This window comes from Acipenser ruthenus, chromosome 12 (assembly GCF_902713425.1).
Source record: "Acipenser ruthenus chromosome 12, fAciRut3.2 maternal haplotype, whole genome shotgun sequence".
Lineage (NCBI taxonomy): Eukaryota > Metazoa > Chordata > Actinopteri > Acipenseriformes > Acipenseridae > Acipenser > Acipenser ruthenus.
The window spans coordinates 27,188,874-27,212,999 of NC_081200.1; the positions used below are offsets into that span (position 1 = coordinate 27,188,874).

Sequence of the window (24,126 nt, forward strand, 5' to 3'; positions counted from 1 at the left end):
TGTCCCTCAAAAAAAAAAAAAAAAACTTCACATTCTGAGGATTTTTGGGATGCAGCCAGCAGTCCCAGAATTCCACATGTTGCACATAAGGTTTCAATTAGAACAAGTCAATGTGACCAATCACTGCAGTTTTCTGTTTGTAGACCAGGTTATACTGGCCCGAGGGACACAGAACAGGCTATAATTCACAGCAGTAGCAATTTGTGTGAAAATATTGAACTGTTAACTCTTTCTGTGGCACATAGCCAATACCAAATTATTATTTTTATTTTATATTCTTACAATATTCTTGATTTAGTCACACACAAAAAAAAACCACTAACCAAAATCTATGCTATAAACACTATTTTTGAAATGTAGTTTGTTTACAAAAGATTATGGATCAGTTATTGTCCAGCCTGTACTTTTTTCCTATCTTGACTCAATTCCAGTAGACAAAGTAAAACTTACCTCTTCCACAAAACTAAAAAAAACTTTGAATGTGGTTATTTCACAGGACCTGTGGTCAGTTTTTTCCCATTGGTGTATAAACAGGATATATAATGACTTGGAATGTAGTAAATTGAAAGAATGACCCCTCTACTAAGGATCTTCAGGTTATTTAGCCATTCATTTGTGCTGATCAGATACAAAGAGGGGCCGTATTCCAGCCTAGGTGTATGTTCCAACTTCATCCTAAAACATTTTAACCATCTTTGCTTTCCAGTACACATCTTCCAACACATAAATAAAAAATATGCCAGCCAGGGAAAGGGTATCGATCTGCATGTGTGCTTCCCCACGATTGTCAAAAATACACTGTTAGTAATTTTACAACAGAGTTCTCTGAGTAATCTTAAAACAGGTCAATCTGTTTAGAGTGTACATTTTTATGCATATACATTATAAATGCAATATACAGGTTGATATACATGTCTCCAAACTGTGGCTGATATATCACTGAAGTCTCAGCGACAAGCTGAGCTCTCCACATAGATCAAACAATAAACCCTTAGTTTACAGTCCTTAAGATGATAGCATTGAATCTCGCTGTCGAAAAATATTGTAAGACTTCTCTTCTAATTATTTATTTTAAAATTAATTAATTTGAAATTAAGAATTGTACATATTTTTCCTGACACATTGTTTATGAAGTCCATATTATGTGACATGTAAAGCCTTGATGGGCCAAATAGCCTTATCTCGTTCTCAAACTTTTCTCTTATGTTTCCAACATATCAGTCGATATATTTAAAGACTTTCTTACACTGTTTTTCACTTATTTGAATGATTCTGATGTGATGCTTTGATGTGGTCTTTTGTTCTAAATAAAAAGGTACAGATTTCTTGAAGCATGACAAACATTTGATAGCTTCTATATTTTGTCTGCTCGGCAGTTAATTACAGTGCTAGCTTTCCAGTACAGTTGAATCCAACATCTAATTAAGTGTTTATTCAATATGCATATTTACATTGCAGAAATAGTTGCTTACAGTGGCACAAATGGATTCTTGTGGAGACACTTTTCAGTTGAAATGGCATCTTATTTCCCGCAGTAAGGAATGCAGTAAATCTATACCACAAGAACAAATGAGAAAAAGATCTCGGTGTTACCCCAGAGAGCTCTGGAAACATTTTAATTGAGGTGAGATTGGTGCTTGGTTACAAGATAACTATTTAGAAATTATGCAGGAAAGATTTCTTTTAATTAAGGCAATCTGTTTCAAAATCCAGTTTAATGAACAAGGGGTTTCTACACCATAAAGCACAGATGTTTATTGGCGCTTATTTTTGTGTGATTGTCCTGCAATGTATCCTGTTGCATTATTGCAGTTTCATTTTAAAATGGGTCCATCCAAAATTTGACTTGATAATTAATACCAGTATCACAGTCAACTATCCCATCACATAAACAAACAAAACGATGAACTTAAAACATTTAAAAATTGTATCCCAATTGTATCCCTGAAACTCAATGCCTATATATTGATGAACTTTAGCATCATATTAGGGGTGTGGTGACAAGATTGATGGTGGATAAAAGTCTAAGAGAAATTTGAAAGAGTGAAGGGCATTGAATTTCCTTCCCGTTTTTTCACTGACAAAATTGATATTTTGTTATAGTCTATTCTAACCACAGATGATGTCAACACAGTCAAGGTTGCCACTTTGTCTGATAAGAAAAAGGGGTGAAGAATACAGGGAGTAAATCTATTTCTGAAAGACTGAATTTGTAAGTACTTTTCCACTTCACAATTGAGTAGATTGCTACAGTAAATGTATACTGAAGCACAATGAAAATGCAACAGTCTAAGTTTTACATCAATAACTCATTGGGCACATACATAATGTTATTTACATTTCAAATAGTGAGCAGATAGGTTTGTTGAGTGTTTGAGTAGTACTGTTCCTTGGGATAACAAAATACTGAGCTCAAGTCATATGATTTCATAAAAAGGGCAGGTGCTCAGTGTTTGGTATTTGAGTTGAGTTAACCGTCAAAATGAGTTGATTAAGAATCTGTATGAATAGCTATTCGAAAAGACATGATTTTAATTAATGCAAGAACAGCGAAAGATATGACCATGCCCCGCTTGAGTAATGAAGATCGTCTGGTTGCTATCGGCATGATTGAAGGCAGCCTGTCTGTGAGAGAAGTTGACCAAAGAATGAGAGTTTCTGCTTCAACAATCAGCAGACTAGTCCAGAGAAAGCAGGAAACCAGCTCTGTGAGGAACAGGCCATGTCCTGGAAGGCAGAGGGTCACCACACCGGCCCAGGACTGTCATATCCGTCTGATCCATCTACGTAATCGTTTTCACAGAACTAGAAATTCCAGGAAGAAATAACCCAGCCATCAGCAAAATGGCAGTAGCTTGCCATCTGCATGAAAATGATTTGCATGCTCGGAGGCTGTTCAGGGGTAACATGTTGACAGCTGAGAGACAAAATAGCCTTCTTCTGTGGGCCAGAGAACATCTGAGGTGGTGGCAGAGAGTGGTGGAGTGTTTTATTCACTGATGAATGCCGTTTTGCCCTTGACAGACCTGACGGAAGACAACATGTGTGGAGACGTCGTGGTGAGCATTATGCTGACTGTTGCGTTGTTCAGGCCAACTGGTGGGGCGGTGGAAGTGTGATGATGTGAGGAGGAATCTTCTTGGTGCAGATTGAGGGTAACCTTACTGCTCAGCGATACGTTGATGAAGTCCTTGAGGCAAGTTTTTCCGTTCCTGCAAGCCAATCCGGAAGTGCCAATTTTCCAGCAGGACAATGCAAGACCACACAGTGCTAGGATTACAATTGCACGACTTCAAGAAAACAATGTCAAAGTCTTGTCGTGGCCAGCTTTTTCTTCTGACTTGAGTCCAATAGAACATCTGTGGGACCAAATTGCCAGTGCCATCCACAGGAGACAACCACGACCAGCCAACCTTCGCCAGCTGGCTGCAGCTGCACAGGAAGAGTGGTGGAACATCCCACAGCAGTCTGATCAGGTCTAAGCTTAAACGCTGCCAGGATTGTGTTAATGTTCAGGGATGTCATACACAATACTAACTTTGTAATGTTTTTATTTTTACAGTGTATCACGTTTCATACTGAAAACTTATGGTTTTTTAATCTGATTTTTGTTCACATTTTCTGTGATTTTTTTTATATCTATGTTTAAAATATTTGATTAAACCCATTAGACCTGAGTGTTGCATTTCTTATGTGCATCTGTATATTTTCAGTTTTAGTTCAGTTGTTTTTTTGGTGTTTTTATTGTAACCCTCTCAAATGGAGCTCTTAAAGAAATTCACCATAGAACTAGAACAGCTTACTGCTAGAAAGTACGCAGCACACATTTTTGGCAATGGATTACAAAAAGTGCGTGTCCAAAAAAACAAACACATTCCTGTGTTGAAAGCAGCTCCCATAACATTACAATTTCTGGTTATCCTAATGATGCGTTAACTGTGTTCGCAAATAAAAATCTTTTATTGCCCTCTATGCATTATATATGACAGAATTTACCTGTGAATGGGTTTCTTCCAGTTTGGAGTGGACTCCACACAACATTGGAACCTTTCCGCTGTCAGGCTAGGAAAAAACATGGACAAACCGCCCTCTTCTCCCAGAAGAAGGTCTTTTATATCCATGCATCATAACGCCACTCCCACCCGATAGTATAAAGGGAAATGACGCAGAAGGGTCAGATGTCCTGTATTTTATCTATACACCAAAACCGTGGGGGAAGGTGGGTGGGAAGACAGCTGTAGAGTCCACTCCGAACAGGAAGAAACCCATTTACAGGTAAATTCCATCTTCTTACCAGTTCTTTGTGTATTCCACACAACATTAAAAACCACCGTATACCAAAGAATAAAAAAGGGCGGTGAAAAGGAGAAATGTGAATGCTGTTTAAGACCTTTCCTCTACAATGGATAAGACTGTGTGAGCAAACTGGTGAGAGGTGGAAATATCCAAGTTATAGTGTTTCTTGAAAGTGTGAAAGGAAGACCAAGTTGCTGCCAAACAAATATCAGCAATAGGAACATTCCTAATATTTGCCCAGGAAGTAGCCACACCTCTGAGAGAATGAGCCTTGACGTGCTTCACAAGCGGTCTTCCTTCAAATTCGTAACAGAGTTATGGTCTGTTTTGTCACTGGTCTGCCCTTAATGAGAGAGGCAAATTAGATGAACAGCTGACCACTATTCCAAAGGGATTTGGTCCTGGATATATAGATCAATAACGTCCGTCTGACATCCAGCAGATGCAATTTATTATCTTCCTCCGACTGATGAGGTAGAGGATGAAATGCTGGTATGATTATCGCTTTTGATAGCTGAAACTCTGAGACAATCTTAGGAAGAAAAGAAGGATTAGGTCGGCAGACGATCCTATCTTTAAAAGACTGCATATATGGCTCATCAATGACCAGGGCCTGCAGTTCACTGACACGGCAAGCCAATATAATCCCAGTCAGGAAGGCCGTTTTCAAAGTGAGGTGTTTCACATCAGCTGATGCCATAGGCTCAAATGGAGGATGCATGAGATGCCTCAGTACAAGAGACAAACTCCACTGGGGTACAATGTAACGTGCGGGGGCTCTCAGATGTAGGAGCCCCTTGAAGAACCTACTCACTAGTGGATGGGATCCCGCTGATACACCAGCCCATCCTGGCAGAAAGCTAGAGATTGCAGATGAATAGACCTTAATAGATAAAACACAGAGACCTCTGTCCATCAAGTGTCTCAGCAATTCAAGAAATCCTGGCAGCAATATAGAAACAGGATCAACGGCCTTAGATATGCACCAAGTCACAAATTCTGACAATTTTGTAGAATAACATTCGTAGGTAGATTTTTTCTTTGCTGCCAGCAGAACCTCAGTAACTGTTTCGGCTATGCCCAACTCTTAGAATTCTTGCTTTCAGCAGCCATGCTGCTAACCGGAAGTACAGGGGTTTCCATGGAGTACTCCCCCCCCCCAATCTAGAGATAGTAGGTCTCTCCTAATGGGTATTTGAACTGGTCCCTGTTGTGCCATGTTTAGGACAGGTGCTACCAATATCACCTGCGCCTGGTACGCTTTCTGTAACACCTTTGGAATGAGGGGAAAAGTTGGGAAAGCATACAGAAGACCCACCCCCCAGGGAATGGAGAACGTGTCTGATGCTAGGGCACCCTGATGAGGGAAGCGGCTGCAGAATAGCGGAAGGTAGGTATTTTCAGGGGACGAGAATAGATCCACTTGAGGGCGACCCCATTTCTGAAAGAGTAGCTGAACCACCTCCTCACAGAGTCACCACTCGTATGGACTTGCGCGTCTGCTCAGACTGTCTGGCAACATGCTTTGCTTCCCTGGTAGGCAGACGGCATGTAGTTTGTTGCCTTCATTGCTGCACCACCTTCCAAGCTTCAGTGCCAGAGAGCACAGGGACCAGGATTTTGTCCCCCCTGGTGGTTTATCTAGTGTACTGCCACAGTGTTGTCTAGATATACCTGGACAGACCTGCCGCTGAGTGTGGGACGGAAATGTTGAAGTGCCAGAAATACAGCTAAGAGCTCCAGGAAGTTTATATGTTGTGAACGTTGGTAGAGATCCCAGGACCCTAGCGTCCTGAATCCCCTCATGTGAGCATCCCACCCCATCAGGGAGGCATCTGAGAACAGGATATCCTCTGGTTGCTGGCTCCTGAAAGGACGGCCTAGATCTAGTGTATTGGTGGAAATCCACCAGTTTGCATCTTGCTTTGCTCTAGTGGGTATTTTCACCTGGTTCGAGGGTGACTGTAGAGGAGACCACTGACGAAGAAGACAGTGCTGGAGACCCCTCATGTGCAGGCAGGCGTTCTGTACCAAGAGAATGGCTGACGCAATGTGACCCAGCAGTTGCTGGAATGCACTCGCTGGAGCAGAGCTGAACTTTAGAAATCTCACTACGAGTCTCCTTATCGTAGCTCTTCTGTCAGGAGACAGAGTGGCAGTAGTTGAAGGAGTATCTAGACACCCCCAAAAAAGGAGATCCTCCCTGTAGGAACCAGCATGGATTTTTCTGTTTCACCATCAGACCTAGCTGTTGAAAATGATCAACCATTGTAGCAAGATCCTGGATAGCTTGCTGTTGTGACTGAGCTGCTAGCAACCAGTCATCTATATAGGGGAACACATGAATCCCTGACCCCTCAGAGAAGCAGCAGCCACTGACATCAGCTTCGTGAAGACCCAGAGAGCTGTTGAAATTCCAAATGGGAGCACAGATTTGAAAATGTTGCCCTCTTATGGTGAATCTGAGGTATTGTCGGTGTGGGTCCCAGAATGGCACATGCAAGTATGCGTCCTTCAGGTCCACTAGTGCCAGCCACATGATGGAGCCAGTGACTATATTACCTGGTGGAGAGTCAGCATCTTGAAGGTTGGAGATGCTATAAATTTGTTGAGCCTCCTGAGGTCTAAGATCGGTCTGAGTTTCCCTGGTTCTTTCCCTTTTTTCTCTTTTTGGAACCACAAAGTAATGGTAATAAAACACTTGACCCTGCTATTTTAACATGTTTGGCATGTTATTTTAACACATTGTTTTGACTACAATGTAAAACTGTCTGTGATGTCTGACATTACATCTGTGTTTACTGAATTATTACAAAAAAAACACCATGATGCATCGAAATTATTGCGTTTATTAGTCCTATCTGTACTTTTCATTTTGTTTAACACAGAACAGTTTCGTAGCGTGCGACGCTGCAGTAGTTTTATTATTATTATTATTATTATTATTTGTTTATTTAGCAGATGCCTTTATCCAAGGCGACTTACAGATACCAGGGTGTGTGAACTATGCATCAGCTGCAGAGACACTTACAATTACGTCTTACCTGAAAGACGGAGCACAAGGAGGTTAAGTGACTTGCTCAGGGTCACACAATGACTCAGTGGCTAAAGTGGGATTTGAACCGGGGACCTCCTGGTTACAAGCCCTTTTCTTTAACCACTGGACCACACAGCCTCCAGTTTTATACACATTTTATACGCATGGGGGGGTTCTACTCGCTGTCCCTGTATCTCAGCAGGCAGAGAAGCAGACCATACAGTATCAATCCTATGCGCCATCACGCTATGAGTAAGGCCCTGTGAAAATCGTGGACATTTTCTTTAAAATTCACGGCATTGTCAGGGGTAAAGTATCGTATTTCGCGGAGAAATATAAAATAAATTACGTGTACAGATTTTTTTTTTGTATTATTATTTTTTAAACAGCAAATATACAGATAAATGCACTGACATCAAGGTTACTCAATCACTTTACAACAGCTTGTGAAACTGTGTTGTAATTAACAGCCTGTAGGTAAAGTATATCTGCAAGCACAGCTTTCAGTTCTAGTACGTCAGATGCATGTTCACCATTTAGGTCTTCCAAAACAAATAAAATGTGTAACCCATACTGATCTTGTGCATCTGCCAACTCGTCAGTGTGACCACTGACAAGCAACCAGACTGTTTTACCAATTCCATAATCTCCTGCTTGTGATGATACTCTGCAACTTTAGTTAAGTATTCATGTCTCAGCTGGGCTGACGAAGGAATCACTCCACCATTTGCTACACTCTGTCTGAAGAACCTACGTAACTTTTGGTTGTCCAATTTTTCAGAAGAGATATTTGTGCAAACAAACGCCTCTGTCAAGTCAAAATTTAATAAGTGGACTTTTGGAATATGGAAGTCACCGTTTTTTGTTTCTTTGCAAGTAAAGCAGTCGCAGTACTGCTCTGGTTTTCTGTCATTCTCTTTTCGGTGAATCTAAATGCCTGTCAACAGACCAGTTTCAGTAGTGATCTACAGTAACGTTGCAGGACATACAGAACAAGAGCTTACCTCCATCGCTGTGTAAAACTCCTGCTGGATACTGCTTTACCTGATCTGCTGCAGACACATTTTCAGCCTTTTTAGAGACATCCATTTTCTTGTTTACAGTGCGTAGTATTTTTATTTCCCGCTTAGATTGCATATAGTGACATAACATAATCACTGCACAGGACTGTGTGCATGGCGAATATTACACGCAGGCACATAGCAGAGCTGTACAGTTTCGTAAATGTGATTTTATTTTTACTTAAGAATATTGTAAAAAATCGCGGTATTGGGCTAATTTCACGATTTCTGCACAGCCTGTGAAATCGTGATTTTCACAGGGCCTTAGCTATAAGCCATTACACGTGCTGATGTTTATTGTAAAATAACTGAACACAAGAACACAGATTATCGATAGGTTGCATTTAAAAAAAAGAATTAATTTGATGGGAGTTTTTATTTTTAGTCTCATTAATTCTGTGATGTTTGCACTAACGGGTACATTGTAAACAATTCACAGGCTGAACTGGCCTTTTTTATTTATTTACTGTTTTAAACTGCCTTTTAACTACTGTAAACTTCACACCAACTAAATACCAAAGCATTAGGAGAAAGAAAAAAAAAACATGAATGTATTAAAAATGTACAAACCTTCATTAGATTCAATGTTTATTAAAGTAATTCAAGGAAGACTTGTGTTTGTACAGCATTACTGAAGCAGATGAATATTCCTCACATACACACACACACATTATATATTATATACATACATACATATTATATATACACACACACACACACACACACATTTGTAAAAGTAAAAAACACACAAAAGGTATCAAAGTGTAGATTGCAGCAGGTACCTTAAAAGCCCTTAAACACATTTAAACAATTAAAATGAATCCAAATAAAAGTACCTAGAAAATAGTTTCTAATATACCATATACATATGACAAATTAAACCCCCCATTAGCAGCTATACAACCAATGTTACATCAATAAAAAATAGTTTTAAGAAAGCACAAACTTCAAACTGTGCCTTCTGCTTTGATTGGAAAGTCTTCTTCCTTCATTAATTTATAGCACAATCTCAGTTTTTGACACAGAGCAGGCATAGATATGAATGAGCCTTGTGCTCTTTTGGTCCTCTGTGCCCATTCTACATTTTCATAGACCATTCTTCACCAGTTGATGGATGCCCGTCTCATCAATGACCAAAGGAGGGCAGAACACCTGGCCTGACACAATTTTTTCCAGTCCCTGAAACAATTTTAAGTGAACATTTACAGCTTTGTCTTTTCTTGTCAACACATGCACTTTAAAACAAAAACGATGCAAGCATCTCAACTGTACAGTGAAGCTTAGCAGATGCTTTATCAGCTAAGCCATTTATTAATGAAGTAACAGAAATAATTCCTTTCCCCAAGGACATTTGTAAATTCAGCAGACAATGACATCATCAACATTGATAGACATTCTATTGATGATGTCACTGTCTGTGGAATTTGCAAATGCTATGGAACACACCCAACCAGAAAGCAGGAAGAACACAAGCCGATTTTCAAACTGCACTTTGGAACCTTTTGGGATGAACATTCTACCATGAAGCCCCACTTGGTTTTATTTGAAATGAATTCTTAAAAACAAACAACTTACTGGACTCTTATGGTATTTTAGCTGATGAAGGACTCTTGTGTCTGAAACATCCTAAATACTTTTGTATTTATGTTGCGCACACACACACACACACACACACATACACATTTTTTATTAAACTTACCTCTCCTGCATAGGAAACCAGTGGTGAGATTTCACATTTGATTGGCATATCTGTCACATCTTTTAGACTAAAATAAGAATAAGAAAAAAAATATTAAACTGTATTGTTGTGTATTTTTGTAAGAAAGAAGCACGTGCCTTTAAGATTGGAATGCCATTTGATGAAACAGCAGGGAAATGTTTTAGTGACAAAAAAAAATCGAAAGGTTAATCTAATGTGACTAAACGCAATACATTAGCAGCTCTCTGACAGTCCACTTTCCCGATAACCTGCCAATAATGACTATATAGAGTCTGAAGTTAGTATAATAATGTGTTTATTTAAATATTTTTTTTAATCACTTTGGGACTTACTGTAAAAGCAATTAAAATATAAGTAAGTGTCTAGGTGGTGGACTTTATCAACTTATAGTGTGCACTGCTAGGATAAGCCACCCTTGGAACACTTTACATCATCTGATAATTTCATCATCCACCTGTTTTACTAGGTTATCCATGGAAAGGTGGTTGATGCTATCTAGGGTAATTCTCCAGTTCTGTAAAATGTAGCTGTGGGTGATCAAAATAACCCCTACAGTGTGTTTCTTTACTAGGTAATAAACCACCCAAATACCAGCTAAATTAAATAGTATTAGCATATATATATATATATATATATATATATATTATACACACACACATATATATACATACATATATATATGTATATATATATATATATATATATATATATATATATATATATATATATATATATATACACACACAGTATATATAAAAATCTGTAACTGAACTGAGACAGCTTGGTGTGACTTGAATGTGAGTTTAGTTTTCTTTTTGTTGAGTGGATCTTTAAATAGGGGATCGACTAGATTTTATCATTCATGAGCAAGTATGAATATTATTGATAGTTTACTTTTATAATAAAAAACACACATAGTTCTTAAATAAACAGCATGTTTCTTGTGTGGTATACTTCTTACTTTGGCAACAATGTACTGTTCGGCATATATTGTTATGGCAATTTTTTCTTTTTCAAAACTTTTTCAGAGAAAGTTGATTAAAAGACAGTGACAATAAAGCTATAATCTAAAGAAATCACCGATTGCAAAACATGCCCCAGCACCTTTCTCCCAGCATGCACCACATTCTTCTGTTAGTTGGTGTGAAAGCAAATAGCAGCCTTTAGACTGTGCTGTTAAATTCACTGACTGCACCTATGTGCTTTGCATTGTACTAAAACTATTCTTTACATTGACTGTGAAGAAAGCGAAGCCCCACCACCATGCACCACATATAACCTAGAAAATATTTACTTCTGATTGAAGTCAGGTGTGACTGTCCCTGAAGGTCCATTTCTAGAACTGACATACAGGAATAAATGATGGTTAATGAAAAACAAACACAAATACTGAATGTGTGTGTGCTCTAAAACCTCAGTTGTGGTTATATAAAATAAAATAACTGAAACACTGAAATATGAAAAAAGTGTAGAAATAAGACAGAAAACCAAAATAAATCAATACAAAATATTGGAAAAAGTACACTGAAAACATTGAGACCTGGAAACCAATCTATTTGACAGTTCTTTTTGCACATCATCACATAGTACATAAAGTATTAAAGGAACCCAGTTTGATCAGTTTTCCAAATGGAAAGATGTGTACTTGTTTACCTTGGGATAGCTGGGATCTTGGTACCATTTTCATCTACAAAGTGCCCTCCTGCTGTGAGCACCCAGCGGTGGTGTAGAGACATCAGTGCGTGACGAGCTGTGGTGGGATTGTCTTTCCCGTCCTGACTGTCTGCATTCTTCAGGGGTGAGAACTCATCCTCCCTCAACACTTCGTACACCACAAAGGTCCTGGCGTCGACAGAAATGATAGAAACTACAGGCAGCCGTACGTACAAACAAATGCTTCTACTGTTCAGAACCAAAGAAGCCAGGCTTCATATAATGTAGGCGTACATTGTAAAAGCGGTCTTTAAAATAATATAATATGTATGCAAAGGGGAAACAAAACTCTTATTTCTCAGTTTTAGATCCTCAACATGAAGTTATTAACTACAGTGTAAAACTGGAGCCATTTGACAACTCTCTCCTAGTACCATTGGAAAGACTCACATCTGAGCTGAAAGATAGCTTCAGCAGGAATTAGAAATATAATCTCAACTAAAGGACCAAAGGAAGCAGCAGTTTAGAATTCTGCACATAGATTTAAAAAAAAAAAATCAGCATTATTATTGACAGAATGGACCTTTACATTGCTGCTTTAAGAACAGAGGCAAATAAGAGGTCTGGATTTTCCCAAATCACCGTAACAAAGAACCACTTTAAAGGCAACATTCATCTCATGTTGAAAAACCAATTAGGCATTCCTCACATCATCACCAGAGGATTTTGCCTTAATTGTCAAACATTCTGGCTTTTAAAACTAAATCATTTGTCCACTGGACTAGATTCTTCAGCTTTATCCAAAACTAACGTTTGCATGTTTAATGTTGTATCCTGTCTCAAATGCTTGCGTGAGAGAACTGAAGGATAAATCTACATTTGCTTTTACAATGTTCAATTCTTTAAGGGGGAAGAGCAAGCTGCCAGCATCACATATGTAAAACAAGGATGGAAAGTTACTGAACTCACTTGGCAAACTGAAAGATGTCAAAGACAAATTTTTCCATTTTAATCCCATTTGGTTTGACTGGTTTGATTAGCTGTCCTTGCGAGTCCACATGCTGAATTTTCTTCTGTGCCACATGGTGCTGTAATCGAGGCTCGTGAATTCTGAAAGAGAAAGAGTAAATTAATCTGTACATCTCATCTATTCTACACAAACATGTTACAGCAGCACTGCATACTAAATAGCTCTGCATATTAAAGACACTGCATATGTGACTATACCTTTTCATAAACTGCTGAAAAAGAGACCTTAATTTGAAGAATATGTAAAGGCAATTTTCAGATAAAGTGCAGCTCATGAGTAATCCAAAATGAAATAAATAGCTTGACTTACTGGACAATGTCTTTAAGGAATGACAGCGTAAAGAAGTGGTTGGCAATGTTTCCAGCACTGAACATCAGCCGGCCGTCTGAGCTGCGTTTTTCTGCAGTCGCCAGGCTGATTTCACTGTACTCCACAACTTGATACTTTCCCTCCACCTTGCAAACAACTCCTACAGGCTCTGTGGGGTTTGTCTTCTCTACTACCTACAGATCAGAACAGTCAATGAGGTGGTCACATAAAAAAGGCTATACTCAAAGACCCTATCATACAAAAAATTAGCAATAGAATTATGAAACACCGGCTTCTCTGCTTTTCTCCTACAATAATTATTTTTAGCTAGAAAACAAGGCTCTCGTTTCATGTACTGCATCAAAGAAACATTAAAACATCACTGTGGCAACATGATTCAGAGAATCTGCCTTACTCCACAACAACTACTGATTTCACAGTAAAAGCCAAACACAGCAATGAGTTATCCGGAAATTACAAACATCAATGCATTTCTACAATGAATGGTAATCCACTTAGCGCCAGTATTCTTGAAATCCTGAAAAACAAACAAACTCAGAAAAGATTTCAGCATAATATAATTAGCCTAATTAATCCCAAACACCTCACACATCCTGGAAAGTAAAATGACAAACTGAACAGGGTGTGTTTTACCTTTTCCACCTACAACTTTTAAAAAAAATGACTTAAATCACCCAATAAAATTGGATTAAGCACTCAAGGACTGGACAGTTACAGTACAACGACATGAGTTCTAATGCTAACTTTAAAGACTGCAATATGAAATTTCTAAAAAAACAAATAAACAAGAAAAGCTAAATAGCATTACTATCGACAGTATACTGCCAGTTAAATTCAGAAATACATGCATGCCATGTTTACATACATACACATGTATGAATTTTATAATTTACAACGATAAATTCTTAGTTGACTGAATGTACTCAGGTCCAGTCTCGTTAGTGGAAGAATTTAAAAGCTTTTAGCACCACCATGTGTCCAATTTGAAGAAAGCATATCATGGCTGTGTTTTTCTACACATTCAGGAACTCACATCCTGTTAAACAGTTTTTTCTCATCACTGTGGTCTCTTACCTTGGCTCCACAGTCTCCCCCTTTCTTCACACAGAATCCAATGAAGGTGGGGTCAGCCACCTTCACCAAGATGTTATCCACACAGTACACGTGAATATACTTGATCCCTCTGCCCTCCATGTTGTCAATTATCTTCTGTGCGCCCAGCGCTCTGTAAAGTCCCCCATTGCCATCTAAAAAAACATAACACATACTTAGAATTTTGTATAAAACAAATCAAGGTTATTTTCAATAAATCAAAAATCAAGAAAAAGTTTATGTAAAAGTATGTGAAAGCTGTGACCATTGTTTATCACTATTGTTATACTGCCACCTGTGCTACTAAATGGTAGTACAGGTGCTAAATATCCTTATAATTTATAACTCTGCAAATATTGTATTAGCCTTTATTTAAAAGGATCTAAGTACATCTGTATAACAAGACTAAGTTAAGGGAAAATCCCAGGCTGAAATACAAGGAAAATAGCAGGATTGTGATCAAAAGTAAGTTGAACGCAAAATACAAAAGTAGTAAGTGAATGATAGTCATGTATTTTCTGGCATATAGCATTTACTTTGATCAATTACCCATTGGTGATAATCTCTCATGGTTACAGCTGTCTGTTTGAAGAGTTCAAAGTACAGGACCTGCCCACAAGCACTCCCACTTAAACGCACTGCTACTTCTCTTGTACTTAAACTAACAAACACTAATCTGCTTGTTTGCTAATTGTACCACTGAAATATAAATGTACTTTTTGTCACATTCTCAGGGAGGCTTGGTAGTCCAGTGCCTGAAGAATGGGGCTTGTTACCAGGAGGTTCCAGGTTCTCCCAGCCACTCACTCTTTGTGTGTTACCCTGAGCAAGTCACTTAATCTCCTTGTGCTCCATCCTTCATTCTTCGGATGAGATGTAAAATTGAGGTCCTATTGTAAGTGACTCTGCAGCAGCGGTTGTGATGCATTGTTCACCCCCAAGTCTCTGAAAGTCGCTTTGGATAAAAGCGTCTGCTAAATGACTAAATACTAATAATAATAATAATAATAATAATAATAATAATAATAATAATAATCTTTGAAATGCTTTCACATTACACTGTATTACCTGGAGCCATGGAAATTTTGCCTTTTTCCTCCAGAATCAGTTTCCCATTGAAATCCATGGCTGGCAACATGCCTTGTTGGAAGAAGACCACATTTTCTTTCTTCAGGCCAAAGTAATTACGCTGGGCAAAAAACTGTTTGGTTGATTCCATAGTCCGACCACTGGCCATAATATACCTAAGGATTGAAATTAGCAGTATGGTTTGAAAGAGAACCACCCTGTACAAAACCTATGCTAGAGATTACAAATGTAAAACATACTACAGTGCCTATAGAAAGTCTACACCCCCTTGAACTTTTTTCACATTTTGTTGTGTCAGTAACTCAGAGTTTCATGCATTTAAATGAGGATTTTTTTGCACTTATCTACACACCATACTCCACACTGTTAAGGAGAAAAAAAAATGTTATTGAGAAAAAAATGAAATATTAAAAATACAAAACTGAAAGATCATAATTGGATAAGTCTCCACCCCCCTGAGTTAATACTTGGTGGAAGCAAGTATCCCAACAGACAATTACAGCTGTGAGTCTGTTGGGATAGGTCTCTACCAACTTTGCACACCTACATTTGGCAATATTTGACCATTCTTCTTTACAAAACTGTTCAAGCTCTGTCAAGTTCCTTGGGGAGCATTGATGAACAGCAATCTTCAAGTCATGCCACAAATTTTCGACTGGATTTAGGTCGGGGATCTGACTGGGCCACTCAAGGACATTTACCTTTTTATTCCTTAGCCACTCCAGTGTAGCGTTGGCTGTGTGCTTTGGGTTGTTGTCATGCTGAAAGGTGAACTTTTGTCCCAGTTTCAGCTTTCTTGCAGAGGGCAGCAGGTTTTCCTCAAGGACTTCTCTGTACTTTGCTCCATTCATTTTCCCTTCTATCCTGACAAGTGCCCCAGTCCCTGCCGATGAGAAACATCCCCATAACATGATGCTGCCACCACCATGCTTCACAGTAGGGATGGTGTTCTTTGGGTGATGCGCCGTGTTGGGTTTGTGTCAAACATAACACTTTGCATTTAGGCCAAAAAGTTCAATTTAAGTTTCGTCAGACCACAAAACTTTTTGCCACATGGCTACAGAATCTCCTGAGTGTTTTTTTGCATACTTCAAATGGAATTCAAGGTGGGCTTTCTTGAGTAATGGCTTCTTTCTTGCCACCCTACCATACAGGCCAGATTTATGGAGTGCTTGGGATATTGTTGTCACATGCACACTTTGACCAGCCATAAAAGCCTGTAGCTCTTGCAAAGTTGCCATTGGCCTCTTGGTAGCCTCTCTGATCAATCTCCTTCTTGCTCGGTCATCCAGTTTGGAGGGACGGTCTGATCTAGGCAGGGTCTGGGTGGTGCCATACACCTTCCACTTCTTAATAATCGTCTTGACCGTGCTCCAAGGGATATTCAAGGCCTTTGACATTTTTTTTATACCCATCCCCTGACCTGTACCTTTCAACAACTTTGTCCCGGAGTTCTTTTGAAAGCGCCTTGGCGCTCATGGTTGAGTCTTTGCTTTGAAATGCACTACCCAGCAGAGGGAACCTACAGGAACTGCTGAATTTATCCTGAAATCATGTGAATCACTACAATTTAACACAGATGGAGGCCACTTAACTTGGTGTGTGATTTTGAAGGCGATTGGTTACACCTGAGCTAATTTAGGATTGCTATTACAAAGGGGGGTGGACACTTATCCAACCAAGCTATTTCAGTTTTTATTTTTAATTAATTTTCTACAAATTTCTAGAATATTTTTCACTTGGAAGTTGTGGGGTAGGATGTGTACATAAATGAAAAAAAAAAAAGCATTTTAAATTCCAGGCTATAAGGCAACAAAAGGTGAACATTTTGAAAGGGGGTGTAGACTTTCTATAGGCACTGTATGTATGAATACAGTCATTTCTGTTGTAATAGCATGCTAGACTGCTTCAGGCTTTTCAATTAGACTGCTTTTTGTAAGAATATAATCCGTCTTGGTCTGAAAACTACATTATCATCACAATGAAAATCATATGGTTTCTCAGCATAATAAAGTAAAAAAAGAATGGTGGAGGGAATGTAATTTTAAGTTCCTCCATTAGGAAAGAACATGTTGATTCAGATTTTGAACAATTTAAACTTTTAAAGATTTAATATTATATTTTATTAAATGATTTAAGGCATTTTAGAAACGGCGCCATGAGTGGCTCCAATCTGCAGCACTATACTCTTGTGTGTTTTTGGGGCTTGAATACAGTACATTTACTGACAGTTAACGAGAGCCTATTAGGTGGGAGTTGGGGAGTCAGGGGAGTACTGTACCAGCAAATCAGGAGTGTGTCTTGGTTGCTATGGGGCGGGACAAGAAGAGGAGAGAGAACGATAGCAAAAGCTGTTTTTCTTAACGAAAAATATTACCTCTGAATATTGGTTTGATTTCTGTTAAAACTAAAATATATCATACTCGGTTATTTTTTTTCGCACTGTAATTTACCTGCTTGTTTATAATTTCTCTGTAAGAGAAACCAAAACTAAATCTTTTCATAGATAGTAAGCATGTTTTTTTTATTTATTTTTTTATATAATTTTACAGGACTGAAAAATTCCAATTGAATAAAAAACAAAACTCCTAAACCCCCTACAAGAAGATATCTTTAGCCAGCTTTCGGATAGCGCTTAAGAGTGACCGGCAAAGCTCTAAGTTCCTCTGAGTTTAAGTTTTTACCATCCAAGCTGACGACGAGGTAGACAGACAGCCCTTGTTTTATCCCCTGCTATGTTGGCACTGAACTCTGCTGGAAAAAAAAGGGACGTGAAGGACTGCTGTGCTGTAAGTCAGGGGTAGGCAACCCTGGTCCTGGAGTGCCACAATCCTGCAGGTTTTGTAGGTATCTCTTAATGGTCAATTGCTAAATACCTGGAACACATGGTAATTCTAACCAATTAAGACAATCATTAAATCAATTAATTTATTAAGGGGCTTGGGTAAAACAAAAACCAAAAGTGTCTGTGGCACTCCAGGACCAGGGTTGCCTACCTCTGCTGTAAGTAGTTCATCTTGGGTTGTCTGTCGGGACTGTACTATAAAATAACATTTGCTTACTTAGGTGGGTGTACATTAGTTTGTATTACATGGTGGATTGAGGTTGCAGTCTCTTCGGGGGTGTCATGTACGTAGGCAGAGTTGCGCGTTTCTTTATTTTTTGAGCAGGGGCAGAAAAAAAATACCTTTATGTTTCTTTATTGAGAGCTGCGTTTATTCGAGGACGGCATTAAAAAGCTGATATCTGAATGAGGCGTTAATTCGAGGGCGGCATTAATTCGAACACACCCTGTAGGAAGGGACTGTCCCATAACATGGGACAAAAGGTTTTACAATAGTTAGTAGCTAGTGAAGTTAAGGTAAGGGTATGCAACCAGTTACAAGGAATGGAACTAGGTACAGGAAAATATATTCTTTAATTTCCTTGATTAGGTAACACATTAGCAAGTAGGACGATATGGTATATATTACATGCACTTCTAATATTTTAGTACAGTACTGTAATGTAATGTGTATGCCAGGGTTAGTAATTTTTTTTTTTTCTGTGAATACCAGGAGAATCAACCTGCTGTACAGCCGATTTCCTGTACTCTGTGTTTAAATTGGATCAGATCTTGCCCATCTCTTACCATGGAATTGTGCTTTTCACCTTATGCCTTTCTTCAGCTAACCGCTCCAGTTTTAAAATGCGCTCAGCCTGAATCTGAAAGAGGGTTTTGTGCGATGGCAAATCAACATCATAGATTCCTTTGGGATAAGAGACTCCGAGCCTTGTGCCTTGACCACCAGCAAGAAGAAGAACAGCGACTTTGTTCTGGGAAATGTGGAGAAGCCCTGGTCGAGAAAAGAGAGAAAAAAACCCTTAATATTCACATATAAAAAAAATTATTAATATTCACATACACACAAAATGATAAAAGGAGGAAGGTGGGGGTAATGGAAGTTATACCAGTAAGTAATTCCAAAAAAAAGGTATAAATCGTCTTTGCTTTTGTATTTTTTCACTTCAAGTCAATGCTCTGTTTTGCTCTTAAAGGTAATTTGGGAAATGTGGGTTTAAACTACATTTAAAGAAATTAACTTCTACTTGCTTACCACTAGTCATGGCCATAGGTAGCAACACTATTTCTGATGCCCCAAGCCTAACACCCAAGGAGCATCAATACATGAACTGGATTAGAGGGTTACGAGAAGTAGATCACACAGGTTTAAGCTCCAATAAACCAGGCCTGTGATCAGCATGGTCCCTACTAAACTTTTCATAACAAAAAATACAAATCTTACAGCAGATTCTGTCCTTACGACATATCCCTGTGGGCTTCAGAATCACTAATCTAGTTTAATGACACCATGTAAATGTCAATCATTTCCTGAAATACTTCCAGATTCTTTCCAGTCCTGTTACACCCTTTCTATACTGCTGTGGCTCTCACAGATACAGAACACAAAACACAGCAGGTCTAGGGTACACAACAAAGGCTGTCTACCAGGGGGAAGTGTTTGTTTTTTTAAATGCATGCCAATAAGGAAAATAAACCTGACCCTTAGACACAATTAAAACCTAGTCATACTAAACTACTTTCACTACGAAGCAATAAGCAATACTTTACAGATTACAAGTTAGTACAATTTATTGCAGCTTCAACCAATAAAAATAGAAACTGAAACAATCAAGGAATGACGTTCCAGAGTGGCGCAGCCAGTAAAAGCACTCTGCCCGGAGTGCAGGATGCGCCCTTGTGACAGAGAGCGAATTAATCCTAATCAGCAATCTCCCTCCCGACCTGTAAGGACACTGTATGACCGGAGCAGAGTACCCTGGAATGGAGCGTTTGGCAGTTGATTCCAGGGCCACGATACCAGAAGTCAGAGCCTGAATGCGGTAGGCGATGTGTCAGTCACAGATTGGAGGAGACGTGATTGGCCACGCCACTGAAACAGGGCGTGACGGAGGGTGTTTTGGAGAAGTGGCCCCAGTGATCTGTTCCTTCGCTATGGTTACGGAAAGGACCCGTTGAGAGAACAGACGTAATTAATAAGTAGAATGAGTGTTAAGTGTTTTGTTTGTTTTGCTAACTGTCTGTGTTTGTCTTTCTAGACAGCTAAATATCCGGGAGCTAGCATCAAACCGGGACTGCACTGCACTGTTCACTGTTCAAAACACCCCTTGCACCTGGAGCACTCACTGTTGGAATGGTGACCGTGTAGGTGTTTTAAAGTGTGTGTAATTGTATTATTATTTCGGGATTGAACCCAGTGGTTTTGACTGGCTGTACATATCGTTGTATATAGTACGTCATATTATTTAAAAACATCAATAAAGCTTCATTTTGACCATTGAACTGTTGTCGGACCGTGGTTTATAATCACTGCCTCACCTCTACACCTGTGCACTACCAACATCACGTTTACAGTGCTATAACTTGGAGATTGCCAGTTCTTATCCAGACTATGCCACTGCCAACTGTGGCCGGGAGTTCCTAGGGGGTGGCGCACAATTAGCCGAGCGCCTGCAGGCCTGCCTGTGTGCAATTTAGAACTGTGTGGTCCTCCAACGCTGTAGTTCTGTAACGGCTTCACGGCGGGCTTGTACTGCAAAAAAAAGTGGATGGCTAACAGCACACGTTTCGGAGGACACGAGTGCTCATATTCGTCTCTCCCAAGTTAGTGCGGGGGTTGCAGCAGTGAGCCGGGTTGAATAATTGGGCATTCCAAATTGGGAGAAAATAGGGGGTAAAATAATTGGCGATTCCAAATTAAAAATAAATAAATAAATAAAATAAAAATCAAGGAATGACTTCAGTAAAATTGCGGTCAGGCATTTCATACTCATGCATTTGTTTTTTTTAGAGTTGCTGGGGGTAAGATTTTAAATCACGTACTAACTTATTTCATACCAACACCAAGTTGCTATTTTAGGTTGGGCATCCATTCAAATGATAATTCATGATGTTGTCACACATTCAAAATGGGCGATGAATTGAGTAACTGTATTGGCAATACCTCCTAAAGTAACAAACCAAAAGAACATTTGAGTGAAGCATAAACAGTACCAGATGCAACCTACTGACCTTTTCCATTCCCTGTGAGCCGCTACGGGACTGCATAGTGCACTCATGTTATGATTTAAATGAGTGTGAACTCCACAGGCCTTTTGGCTTTGGAAGCCGGGGAGATTAATACAGGCCTTGACAGATTTCATTTACTACATCACCAACATATAGTATTTTACCTAGCTATTAGAATCAGTGAAAGTTGTACAGTGCAACAGAAAAGAAATACATTGACTGGCCACTAAACTGGAGAATGTAGACCTACATAAGCTGTGTGATATTTGTGTGCAACTACTCAGCAACAGCCATGGGGAAGCAGAAAGATTGTCCCAAAATAACGTGGCTGCATTGGTCAACGTGTCCATCAAAGTGCAGCTAGATATTACGTACAGTAGCTTGTACTCAAACAGATACAATGCCAAAACTTTTAGTGTTATATTACCAACCTTCTTCCTCCCACCCTTTCAACATGTCTCGGTCGCGTGTAACGCTGCCCAAAGCCTCCCTGGGCACTGGCTCCATCTTTTCATCGATCTTCTCCTCCTTGATGTGGCCAGACATCTTCATAGCGTTCTGGAAGAAACTGCTCAGCTCCTGGAAATCCATACTTTGTAGCTGGAGGTTCAATTCAGCCTGTTCTGCCTCACTCAGCTCACCCCAGAACTGCAAGAGGTGGTCCTGCCCAGCTTCAGCCAGCTTCTCACGGATCATTCTCATATCCATTACAATAGAGGAGTATTATACGCAACCTAAATATTAAAAAAAAAAAAAAAAGCAGCAGACATCCCACATTTATTTGCACATGCTGAACTTGTTCATTATGGCTCAGTAAGTAACTCCTGTCTCAAGAAAGTATGTACCTGTACTGGGTGTCAACAATACACACATAATACTGAAGGGAGGCAACAGACAACTAGCTATGGGTACCCCAAGTATGCTGCCCAGCAGTCAGTCCACTGTTCGCCCTGACCCATTACTTTTAACATTCAAAAGTTTTCTTTTTTTCACGTAAATGATCACTATCACCAGATTGTAAATACCCGTTTGTATCACACTGCTACTTAGTTTCAACATTATATATAGAGAGAGAGAGAGAGAGAGAGAGAGAGAGAGAGAGAGAGAGCTAAAAGACGACTCCTAAAAGCAATGATAACTTTATTATCGTTTTAAGAAAAGTGTGGTTTAAAACTCGTTTAGATGTAAACAATATAAATTAAATGAGCTGTTTCTCACTGTGTGAATAACAGATACGTGGACCCCCTGTGCCACCAGACATTTTTGTCTTAGGTGGATGTATGAAGTGGAGCGTTTGTTTGACAGCTACATAGCAATGCCTAGATTTTAACAATATGAAGCATTAAAAAGCAACTAATTATAGTTTTAAATACGAATCACAGCAGTAGTTTATAGCATGATAACCCAGTACTCTACCGATTGGCCTGAGCTAGTAATGAATGCAGTCAGTATGCCGATAGATATTTATTTACCAGACCCCTTCAACACACTGATCTTAAGCGTCTGAACTAAACGTGTGCTCGTGCTAAACAATTACCTAATTTAGAATGAAAGATATAAATACATACCTTGAAACGATACAAACTTATTTCCCCGCACCACTGTCTAATAATACAGTCTGAGCACCATCCACCTTTTCTTATCCTTTCGGTTCCGCCCCCACCATTCCCCTCCTACATCCGACGTGGCAGTTTTACTAGGAACGCCCAACGCTCTCTAATATATCACAGGAGGCGAAGTCACCATATTAAAAACAATACCATTGTCGCTGTGTTCATGAAAATGAGCCCTGAAGTGATGATCGAAGGGCGGAAGTGGACGGCGGCCATGTTAAGGGGTGTTCCAGAACGTAGTGAACATAAAATGCTCCCTTTTTATTTTAGGGGAGTTGGGTATAAAATGTACATTTTGGTGGTGTTAATGCTTTGCTTTATTTAAAAAAAAAAAAAAAAAAAAAAAAAAAAAAAAACCCACCACAAAAACAGGTATGATATTCCATTGCTGTTCATACCATATTATTTATTTCTTACCACAATCTTGTATTTGTATACTTATTTTGTCAATTTGTATGTAACTATTCTTTTTGACTTTTACCTCAAAGCTAATCAACTTACTATGTCCTTTCTCAAACGCTTGTAAATCCACTAGCTACATTCTCTGTTCATTGTATTGCATTTTAATAGCTGTGCTTAATAAGGTCTGCATTTCATTATTGTGTTGGTGTATGTCAAATGTGTTTATGATAGTGCTGCCGTTGCATAGGACCTCACTACCATGACCTGTTGTGTGAAGCGAGCAACAGTTGCTGGCAACATTATGCAACTTCCGGTAAGTCAGTCGGAGAGGGTCGAAAGCGTATTTCAAAATAAAAGCCCCAAATAATCTGCTAAAAAAAATGCCTCACTGTATTTATCTTTATTTTTGTTTATATTGCTTATTGTATTTATATTTGTTTATATTGCTTATTGTATTTGTATTTGTTTATGTTGCTTATTTTATTTATATTTGTTTATATTTCTATTATATATTTTGTATGTAAAAATCTGTCATGTGTATATTTCATGCATTTCTGAAAAAATTAAGGATTGTAACTCTGTAAAAGGGGGGTGAAATGTAATGACCAGACTCGTAGTGAATAGAAAATGGGGTTGGTTGTGCCAGATTTACATCACTGCTATTGTTGCTGGGGTTTTTAGTGCCAGGGCGCTGAAAATATGACATTTTAGCTGGTAGGTTGTGTATTTCAGC

At 39.0% G+C, this 24,126-nt stretch overlaps 1 protein-coding gene across 3 annotated transcripts; it reads right to left on the reverse strand.

Annotated features, from left to right (window-relative positions):
- Positions 1–8,969: 8,969 nt before the first annotated feature.
- Positions 8,970–23,092, reverse strand: LOC117416626 (UDP-N-acetylhexosamine pyrophosphorylase-like). Of its 3 annotated transcripts, none has more exons than XM_034027888.3 (11): positions 22,947–23,092; positions 21,810–22,112; positions 18,940–19,144; positions 15,288–15,463; positions 14,202–14,374; positions 13,107–13,300; positions 12,737–12,877; positions 11,768–11,956; positions 11,409–11,456; positions 10,094–10,160; positions 8,970–9,573 (listed from the first exon to the last, which is right to left on the reverse strand). In XM_034027888.3, exons 2-11 carry the CDS (start codon positions 22,084–22,086, stop codon positions 9,481–9,483), a joined length of 1,563 nt encoding a protein of 520 aa, XP_033883779.2. In that variant the 5' UTR covers positions 22,087–22,112; positions 22,947–23,092; the 3' UTR covers positions 8,970–9,480. The 3 variants fall into 3 exon arrangements, with proteins under 3 accessions (XP_033883779.2, XP_033883783.1, XP_058890722.1); XM_034027892.2 differs by lacking the exon at positions 22,947–23,092 and adding an exon at positions 20,689–20,902 and having other exon boundaries at positions 21,810–21,923; XM_059034739.1 differs by lacking the exon at positions 11,409–11,456.
- Positions 23,093–24,126: the final 1,034 nt, after the last annotated feature.